At 35.3% G+C, this 11,181-nt stretch overlaps 1 protein-coding gene across 1 annotated transcript; it reads right to left on the reverse strand.

The window, feature by feature from the left end:
* Positions 1-1,542: 1,542 nt before the first annotated feature.
* Positions 1,543-10,047, reverse strand: LOC120347511 (epithelial sodium channel subunit beta-like). The gene is made up of 17 exons (XM_039417529.2): positions 9,904-10,047; positions 9,612-9,762; positions 9,359-9,473; positions 8,674-8,786; positions 7,788-7,913; positions 6,838-6,925; positions 6,156-6,325; positions 5,669-5,831; positions 5,365-5,472; positions 4,689-4,787; positions 4,507-4,621; positions 4,120-4,192; positions 3,911-4,042; positions 3,570-3,645; positions 3,009-3,151; positions 2,841-2,924; positions 1,543-1,866 (listed from the first exon to the last, which is right to left on the reverse strand). The coding sequence occupies exons 1-17, from the start codon at positions 9,971-9,973 to the stop codon at positions 1,704-1,706; spliced, it is 1,989 nt and encodes a 662-aa protein (XP_039273463.2). The 5' UTR covers positions 9,974-10,047; the 3' UTR covers positions 1,543-1,703.
* Between the last annotated feature and the right edge of the window lie 1,134 nt (positions 10,048-11,181).

Here is an 11,181-nt window from a genome sequence, read left to right on the forward strand (position 1 = left end):
TTGGCCAAGTCACGAAGTAAACAAGGAAGTCGATGCTCGGGGAAAGGTTTATTGGGTTCTCTCCTTTAAATTTTTAATTTTGTGTTGGTGATTTTAATTTGATGTGGTTTTCTACCTCTTATTGTAAGCATGCACTTCATGTTTATGTAAGCTATTGTTGTGGAGATTACTTGTTGACCAAAGTGTAGATAGTGTGATATGATCAAAGTTGAGGGATTTTATTCTTCCGTTTTTGTTCTCAAAGAATCCTATGAAAAAACATCCTCAATTCCTTTATTCTTGCACACACCCTTTATAACCAATAAATTACAATAGTACGTCACCAATAATATATATACAATCAGACGTTGAAAATATATGCACCACAGATGAAAAATACATGTTTCACTGATTATTTATAAATAATATATAGGATCAGTTAGCCAGTTATTTGTTTCAGGTGCAGGACTTGATGGTAGAGGAAGTCGTAACCGACCAGCGCCGTGAACCAATCTACGGCGAGGAAGAGTCCAGCAATACTCTCGCGCATATTTATCTCTACGGGATGCGCGCCTGCGAACCCGCGCAGGGTAATCAGAGGTGCGTCGGCGAGTTAGCACGATGCGCCACACCGCCGGGCCGAATATCAGAGCTCCAATAGCTCAAATTCGAGTGGGTGCAATTATGTTACGCTGGTTCTGCGCTTATACTAAACATTCGACTAGGCTATATAGTATATATATATGACTTTGTCGCGGGTATTTTTTGTGTTTCATTCACATTTTTGGAATATAAGCGCCTACCCATTTCAGTAAACAAAAAATATCATCTAATTCGAAAAGTGTGACAAAATGGATGTTTTCCAAAGACTCGATTTCCTTGTTTATTTCCGTAGCAATGGCCAATCAGCAATAAGTCAATAATGTCGTAACAACTGGAATTTATGCGGGCGCTCAGACAGATATTCAAGCATCGTTGTAAAGTTGTAAACATTGCCTCGTACTCATTGTTTTGTGTGTTGTTTGCCAGCTTTCAGTTGTGTTTTCGGAAAGAAGTTGTAAATTAAATTTAAAGTTAATTGTTATTATGTTTTTCGGGGAGCTTTAGTTTAGTTGCAATAATCAAAAATTGGCCCTGCAAATACTGCGATAGAGTTGGCTAAAAATTGGCTGTCTGTACCTGCAAGTGGCACGCGGTTAATCACTTTTAATAAAAATAATGATTTTGAACATGTACACCAGTTTATAAGAGAGCGCCAACTCTCCAAAATACTCTCAAAATATGAATACAAAATGCTGCCATAGTAAAGTATAGGAAGAATTTTTTGGAGGTCAAGGTTGTGGACAAATCCAATGTCATACCTGTTATGGTCATGTATTTCTGCTTTTTAATGAACATTTTAGCTAAAGTGGGAGTACTAGGAATATTTTTTTGAAATATCTTTGAATAACAACGTAGAATTGCAAATTCTTGAATACTTATCCAAGCCACAGACGTAAATTTGAGCTACTCCACCATATCTGCATTGTTTTTGTCAGTAATCAATTTTAGAGAAATCATCTGTATGTTATATTCTTTCACATTCAAGAGAATAAAAGATCAAAAGTGAAATTTGATAATATTGAAATGTGACTACTGTGATTAGGACTAAAATTAGAAGATGCAACAAGTGAGTGAAAGATAGAGAAATAATAATAAGCAAAAAAATCTCTTTTCATGTCATTTTACATTTTTTCGTCACTAAGACTGAAGTCATTATCCGTTCCGTATCTGGTATCCCAACCCTCGTTTTCATATGCTGGCAGATTTTTTTCAGATGATCCAACACTAGTTGATCGGCATTGACGTTTCATTGACAGTAGATCAACGGCCCTGAGAGGCCTTGCTCTGCAATTGGAAATAGAGATGTGGCATTTGGTTATTACTTATCGATCTTGATCGGTAAGTATGTTGTTAGGCTTTTGTCTGTTTGTTTGTTTGTCTGTTAGATACCGACGATATCTCACGAAAGCGAGGTTAGAAGCCTATTGATTTTGGATGAATTTGGTTGCATAATTAGCGAGTTATCAATTAATTAGGGATGGGACACACGGTGTCGCTATGGAGTAAAAACTTTCGATCGATAAGTCTTCGGTCTCTGACCGATATTCTCGATATTATATTGTATCTTAGTTCTTGTCATGAAATGAATAACTTTCGAAGTTTCGACCAGCAATGCGATGTCGTTTCAATGGCCTATTGCCCAATTCAATTCGAGGAGGTAGACGTCGGTATGTGGCATCCGTTCGCAATAAATATATTTCGAGACAAAAATATTTGTTTTTGTATTAATGACCAGGATTATGCTATTCAAGTAAAAGTTGATCACTAACAATTCAAGGGCGCTATTTGTAACTTCGGGCAAAGAAGTCAAGGGTGTCAGTAAACTTTAGACCAGAATATGTGATATGTCAAATTCCATACCGTTGTAGATAAATAATATAAGATTTTATACCGTCTTCAATGATATTGGGCACTATTAGTTAATAACTCGAGCATTTTTTCTTCAAGTAATCCAGCTGAGGCGGAGAACACCCCGGCCACCTAGTGGTTGAGCTACTTGAAAGGTTTGCGAAAGCTAACTCACCGTTGATAACTCCGATACTAATACTCCGAAAATCAAAACCTCGAGATAGTAAATTTTATTAAGATATTAGGAAATTAGATAACGCTACAATAACCAGATTTGGTTCCCGACGGCTTCCCTTTCCCAGTAAAACATTGTGTTTAATTTTTTCCCATAATTTTGTGATTGAATTTTACTGATTGGAAATGGTAAACTTGACTTTGAATATGTTTTGTACTTTTGTACTACAACTTACCGCATTTTTATCAGATCTCCGGGATTGTTCATGTTTTCGTAACCATCTTTTCCTCTTGCGTGAGATATCGACCTCACAAGGGTACTGAATATAAGCAACAATATCGGTTTAAAGTTCATACTATTATGACATTTTAATACCGAATTTATTCGTTTATAATATACTTACATTCCCCTATCCTTTCGCGCTAAGGCTGTCAAGCAGTACGTCAACATAAAGAACAACACTCCAAAAAATTCCACAAATGTTACGACAGACATTCCGACATACAAACCCATGGAACCTCCCAAACTACTCAGAAGATCCCAAATCTAAAATCGAAAATAAAATACTAAAACAAATTTGCAGACTGTTTGTACGATTTAAAATTACAAAATTACTTAATTATTCTGAAATCAGTTCAAATGCTAATATCACAATGGCCATATTAGTATCAGAGGACGACTATTTAAACTCAGTTTGACAAATAAGAAAAATTCTTGTGTTCACTAAATTATCAAATAGTCAATTAAATGTATAGAACTTCATATAAAAACTGGACTTTACTCGATGACATAACCTAAATAAAAAAACGGGTTGATTTGAAAAAGCCGATGAAGAATTTTTTGTTGATAATTTTGATATCTTTAAATATAAAATCCGTTATGAAATTTCCTGAATATTGCACTGATCCCTTGTCACTGCATTAAGCACAAGCCATTGTAAAACGTGTTTACGATGAATACTTACTCCGTATTTCTCCACTTCGGTAAATATTTCTTTGTTCAATTCCATGTAATTGATGTTCACCCGAACAACATTTTTCCTAATCAAACAATACAAAAATAAACAATATTTAATTGACAACCGTTCAAACACAATTTTTATAACTCACAAAAGAAATTCATGCTAAAAATTTGAAATTGAGTACTGGTTTCATGGCGCCACCGTCTGATTCAATATTCTGCCATAATCAAGCCTATTTTTTAATGAAATTTGTTTAAAGAAATCTCACTTCATATAGATTTATAGTTGTGCATTACCCACCAGCAAAAGCTGACTGACGCGAGTCTTCAAGCAATAATACTCACGGCGTCTTATGAGCTTCTTTCAATACGGAAGCTACTTTAGAGCTTTTTGTTGCTATGTCGGCAAAGAGGTAACCTTCATGTTGATCGGACGGCCACAAAGTTGCACTGTATTGACTGGAGTAGTATGTTTCGCTAAAGCAATAAAACAATAGTGGAGTATAAAGACAAGGAAGTAGGTAAAGACGCCTGTTACGTGATTGCTTTCTTACTTGCACAGTTGATTACAGATACATTTCAAGTCATCATTTTCGAATCTTTTATACACCGAATTGACGCAGTTAGCTGAAATTAAAATGAAATCATAGGGTTTAATGGTTGCATACAACAAGATACAACTCTTTACATCAGATTTATGAGATTGAATCTCAAACCTAACGTCCCGCAATGAAAGCAAACATAACCCAGTATTCGGTGAGTAATTCTGACTCTTCTAGCTCCATTTACATGCAGGATAGTTGTAACTCATTTTGATGGCAGTAATGGCGTTATTTAGCATTCATAGTTATGTAAAATATATATGCTTTATTTGAAGTTACTGTTTTGAATAGTATAAAAAAGCGAAAATCAAGTTCTATAGTTCTATGAATCTGACATACATTCGCTTTCAATCATAATGTCGCAAATTTTAACATCCGTCAGAATAGTGTTGATATCATCAACACATCCACAATTTCTCAAGAGTTCACGTTGGATGCAGGATTTAGTACATGCCTATAAAATACAAGAACAATGAGATAACGAAATAAAGAAACGTGTCACGGCAAGGTAGTGTGCGTACCAAAAAAGAATAAGCTCCATCGTAGACTGGACGATCTTCATAAATGCCGTCGGTACAATCTTCTCCTCCGTAAGGTAGTTTAGTGCGATGAATTTCATGCTGTAGATTAGTTTTAAATATTTAGATATTCTCAGTATATCACCGTACAGTGGATTATTTCGTAGGCTGTGTACAAGTATAAATGTGGAATATATATATATATGCTGTTGTTCAGTGTTGTATACATGATGTATGGAGAATGTGAATATACAGTATTCATTCATTTGAAGGGATCAAAACAGAATATGATTGATGTCAATTACAGATCTAAAGTTAAAGCTTTGATAAGTTATGCCGACATTGGAATCAAAAAATAAAATGCACCCGATTGAGTGCATCGCAGGTGCTAGTAAGAAACAGCAGTTTGTGTGGCATTACATATAACTTAAAGATTTTTGAAAACATATTCCAATTTAAGTATAGGTTATCCTAGAGACCTAGACGCTACCTTTTAAAAAATAAATAACAGACAAGAGTTTCAGACTTGAAAGTTGTTACTTCAATATGCCTTGCAAAATATCAAAATGTGCAATAGGTATGCATATTCAGGCCAAAAATACAAGATTGTAATCGTCTGACAAAGGAAAGCAACGTAGGGCGCTCAATTTTTCTGAAATAAAAAATAGAGAAATACTACCTGTCTTATGCCAAATGTAGTCGATGTTCCAGGTCTACAATCGAATCCATCATCTTCCGGAAAAGGTACAGTGAACGGACGATGAACTATAGTACGTACGCCTGCCTCCTGCAAGAAATATACTCATGTTTAGAACGGCGAACAGGAAACGCATTTCATATATATATGGTTTGTATATGAAACTTGGTATATCACGTAGCCGTGGCGTATTCGCGTTTTCAGCAATATTCTGTTGGTTTGTCCAATAAAAAAGTCCTAAATGAGTTCAAACATATTAGTATGAATGAAACGGTTGTATACTAACTGGTGTTAGGAGGCCAATGTACTCTTCTTGGTCAATAAAAAGGGTCATCTTCAATCCATATGAAGTTCCTGAACGACTTGTAAATCTCAATTGATCACCCAATGTACCATGATTGAATGTAAAGCAATTCCCATATCTCTTATGCTGGAACATTCGAAAATCCCTGTAAAGTAAACGAACAACTCAAATACAGAATGTATATAGTATGAACCTGTTTTATTCATTTCGGAATAAAGTGGTCAAAAAGGGCAGTTGCTTACATAACCGAAAATATAGGCTGCAGACGTGTACACAAAAAATATATGGAACGATTACGGAAGTGTTTTTACCATAACCCACAGAATCGAATGGGTTAATCAACTTTGGCAGTGTGCGATCGGCAAAATTATTGACTATTAAATAACTAATTAACTAGTTGATTAATTAGCAAATCAGTGCTATTAATAAGCCATTCAAAGAGCTCAATTCGGTAGAGTTCGTTTGATACCTGTAAGAGCATGGACTATTATCAAAACTACATTGGACAATAAAATCTTCAGGTTGATGTCCAAGATGTTTAGTTTCATTTGCTGTTGCCCGAACTAAACGTCCTATCAAAGCCAAGTTATCGGCCGATGTTGAGTTCAGTAATCCCCACCAGTCATTTACTCCTTTGACCTGTACCATAAATGAAAAAAAATTGTAAAAATTGAAGTATTGCAAAAACATATAATGGACCACACCACAGCTATATAGCGTATTCATTGCCTCAGGTCCATTAGTTTAATTTATAAAGCCCATAATCTATAATGAGAAGCAAGTTAAATAGTTTGAAACGTTTAAAAAAAAGACAATCGTATTCCTCGCTATACCAGCCGTAAATTTGCGAGGATGATGATATTTCTGCAAAGATAAACAAAAAAATATATCCAACGAAGTCGATTTTTCATTTCACTGGAATTTACCTCCATAAAGTCGCGACATGTTTCTGCTATAATCCCATATATATGATTGTGCACTCGAAAAACATATAGATATGTAAAAAAGTACGTCGAAGTACTAATATTTAATGGCTTTTAAATCTTTTATATTTCTACATTCTCACGCTAACACAGATAAAACCCTAAATACTGAAAGCGATAAATCTAATCAGGACTTTTAAAAGTTCTAATAATCCAATATATAAACACCTTGCTGTAATCAATCCATCCAGAATTTGGAGGCGTTGTGTCCATAACGTGACTCCTTTTCACTCTTTTTTTCATTGGTTCTAAAAGACTACAAATAATGGAAGAACTTTAAAAACGTGGACAAACTCGTTGTAAAACGTATTAGTAATCTGTTTTAATTCCGAATCTCAATTTCAGATCCCAAAATGAGCAGACGATTGGCAGATACGATAGTGATATGTCAAAGGAAGATCTTCAAATATAACTTGGAGGTCAAGAGTTCGATAAGGCAGCTTTATTATAAAAACGTATTAGGACCTCTTCTCTCGCAGTTAGCAGTCCAAGCCGGTTAAGAGAATTCCGGTATGGTCACCAACATTCTGGTGAATCACCCCGCGACTGTAAGGTATTAGAGTTAGACAATCATATCGCAGGACATTAAAAACTAATAAAATTTTAACGCCAGGCGCAATAATAAGCAACACCGTTGCGAGCGTTTCCAATGGCGATATGCAAAATGTCGATTTTGGCTATATATATATATATATATAAATATCAATTATTGGACGCGTAATAATCTCAACAAAAGTTATTACGTATTAGGTCTATTTATGCCAGTGGTTCCCAGTCTTTTTCGTTAAATTCCTCTTTTCGCCTACTTCGGAACCTCTTATTCCTCCCTCACTGTACATAAAGACTACTTTATTTATTCAATCTTCACTGAATCCTTAGCTAGTGTTATGAACAAGTTGCACTCCCGCTTTTGTACAAGTAGTTTATAACGTGTGCATAAGTAAGTATTATAGAGTAATAATAAATGACTAAAGTATATTAGTAATACCACAGCAAATTCCCTCCACAGGGACGACTAAATTCTTGCCCGATTGGGATACGTTGACTCATAAGAAATGCTGTTATCACAGTTGGTCGGTATTTCATGCTTCTTCTGATATAATATGAATTAAATCTACCGTGCATGGAGCTTATCCAATACTTCATGTTCACTGTGATCAGGCATTTCTTTTCGCATATCATCATACTCCTTTTGAAATCTTTCGATGTATGTTTTCTTATTCAGCTGGTGAATTCGTGACCAGCTGTAAATATATATATAGTTTTTAAATATTTTCAAATTATTATAGTGAAAAAGAACAGGCGATATTTATGAGATTTTGCAAGTATCGAAATCAGATAGTAGCCTACGCGGTGAATTATTGTTAAATTATGGCTGAATTCAATCTAAATACTATCGAATATGAAAGTAGATTGCATGAACGTATTCTTAATTTTATTACCTTTTTACGGCAACTGCTGTACGTCAAGGATGTTTCCCCGACCCTTGACCCCAGGAAAATTTCCCCTATACATTACTATTGCAAAACTTTTGATATATACTTATTTTAGGAGTGTTTTGGAGAGTTGGCGCTTAAGACCTCGTTTACATTTTCAAAATCATCAGTTTCTATTAAAATATTCAACGACCTGTCGCTTACAGGTACAGACAGCTAATTTTGACCTAGTCCATCGCATCTTCTTAGGAACTAATTTTCGATCATAATCACAATTAGATTAGTTGATTTTGCAACTGTTTAATATCTGTCTGAGCGTAAGAAGTGTCCAAGACAAGTGTCTGAGCAACTTCACCAACTGCAATTGTTACGTCGTTGTGGGCCACTTGGATGGTAGGTCATCGTTAGGAAAAAAACAAGGAAATAACTGATCGGGGTAAGATCCATTGGTTTCAAACATTAAAAAAATTCTATAGAGTAATGACCGTGGGTTACCATGACAATGCTTAGTATAAAACCCTTATTTACAAATATTTTAAGTACAAGTGTTAAATATAGTTTTTCCTACTCGATTCCCGATTCCTGGACATCAACGCATGATTCAGCAGTGCTTCTTTTTCTTCTGCTTTTTCCATCGGACTGAGCGGACAAACCACCCACGTATCTACACGCACAGAAAGCCTGCCAAGTAATATATTGGTGTATGTGATTTATGTCAGTATATAGTAGCATGTAGACCTACATTAACATTGACCACTAAGAGTAAGGTAGGGTAGTGAGTAGGCTACTACTTGTATTAAGCAAAGCTTCAACGTCTTTCAGCGTTCTATTAAAAATATTGCCCAAATTATACAAACACATACTGCACTTTAGGTCATTCCCAGGTTCGATTTTTTAGCCCAGTATTTCGAAATTAGTTTGACACAGTGACATCAAACTAACGAAATACCTAAAATACAGTGGCAATAAAATTTGTTATGAAATCCCAGATTACCAAGTTTGATATATATATATGATTTTCGATATGAACATTCAAGTATAATTTACGTCGATTGCTCGCGTCGAATGCTAGCCATTTCACTTTATATATATTCAATATCGTGTGACCAAATAATCTCAAAAAGAATTGAATTAGCAAGGCATTGAAGCCCAGAAAATATATAAATATATATATATTTACTTTTATTGTGCCTAAATATACACCCATTGCAAGAACTGACAAATTGTTAACCGTATTTCAAACTCAGCCTTACTTTGTCTATGTCAGGGATGTCTTGAAATCTTGTGTTCTTAACTTTCGATGACATAAGACGATTCTGGTTGCATACGGTGACAGATGGAAATACCAAATTAGGTTCATTCACAACCCTAAATGCAATGCAAAAACAGGCATATATATATGTCGCTCAGCTAAACGTTAAACTAAGATTTTTTAAAGCTATATCTGATAGAATACAACAGAATGTTACAGAATATAAAGTACGGATATATATATATATTGTATACCTGATATTCATAAGTACTGGATAGTCCAGGTAATCCGAAACCAGGAGAGATATCTGATAGCAAGCGACAGCCAACACTCCAAGAAAGAGTACGTACCAGTACATGCGGCCTCCGAATCCCGCTGCTATTGGTACGTGGCTCAAACTGTGAGCTGAGAAATGAGTGAATACAATTAGATACTGTCTAATCAAGCAGATGAGCATGGTGATAATACATGCCGATGACATATTGACAGAAACAGTGGAAACACAAACAGTAGAGTGATAAATGCGAACACATTATTTCAACAAACCTGAAGTTGTGGACAGAAAAGTATCCCATATTTTAGCTACTCCATCTTTCTTGTCAGCTTTATCCGCCATGTCCCCAAGTTAAATGGTACAGCGTAATAATACTCAGAACTGCTGGAAAATATGCAGGTATGTTGAGGTGTAACCGACGTCTCAAAACTCGTTATTGAATTCCTTAGAAAAGTATTACAAAAAAGTTGAAATTTAAACGCGGTCATCAAATATTCATAAAAATAATCCTTCCTTTTCATCGTATCTTGACAACGATGATTGTATATCAGCAGAATCGCCTCCTTTATAGCATTAATATTTTACCATTGTCACGATTTTTTTTATTATTTTCATTTAAAAAGTAACAAAAAAAATTGGTCCAGTAGTTGATGAGAAAAGCGATTTCGATTCCGCAAGGATGAGACACATTCGCAATTATGATGGTTTCGCCATCGTCTACTTACGCCATTAAAAAGTACTATGACATACTATATTTTGCATTATGACGTTGCTTTTTGTATAATGACGTGTCCATTTTAATAAATGTTTACTTCATCGACCCCTCTACTAAGGTCTTGCTAGCGACAGTACAAGTATCGCTTGGAACAATAACATTTTCGCAATTTTTGGATAATCATTCATTTCATCATATCAGTGGTTCCCAACCATTTGCTTGTCGCATACCACTTATTCTGTTGTTATGTACGACATAATTTTGAGACAAAAAGTTTTGGACTGCGGTTGGCGTGACGAAAGGTTTTTAAATATATATGCTACAATAAGAATATTTGATAGCATATTACTGAAAGTTACGCCTTATATGTTTTTTCCCATTGCACTATTTCTTTACTTGATATTCGATAATATGACGCTCATCTGACATAGTTTTTCAACGCACAGTCGCCTCTTCTTAGTTTGTGACAGCGTTTCTTGAAGAGGGACTCCGACCTCCTTGGAGGCCACGGATCGGCTGTCTGGGAGCACGAACAAACAGATGGAAATATATAATATCTATGTATTTTTATAGAAGAGAAGAAGCAAACGTGTTGAGAGTCTTTGGTAATTTGAAAAGCATTGACATGGAACATAAACATGAATTACATTCTTTCCCAGGGATATACTATAAAATTTAGCAATTTTATCATTCGTGTTCTCGTGATAGTATTATCTTTCACTGCATCGTTGTGATAATCCCGCTGCCTAGCAATCCTTGCTAACAAATAATTGACTGTTCTCCACCGGGTGTATATTTGCGCACAAACTGTGCGCAATCCACTTGAACCACTGCC

The sequence above is a fragment of the Styela clava genome, chromosome 11 (genome assembly GCF_964204865.1).
Source record: "Styela clava chromosome 11, kaStyClav1.hap1.2, whole genome shotgun sequence".
Taxonomy (NCBI): domain Eukaryota; kingdom Metazoa; phylum Chordata; class Ascidiacea; order Stolidobranchia; family Styelidae; genus Styela; species Styela clava.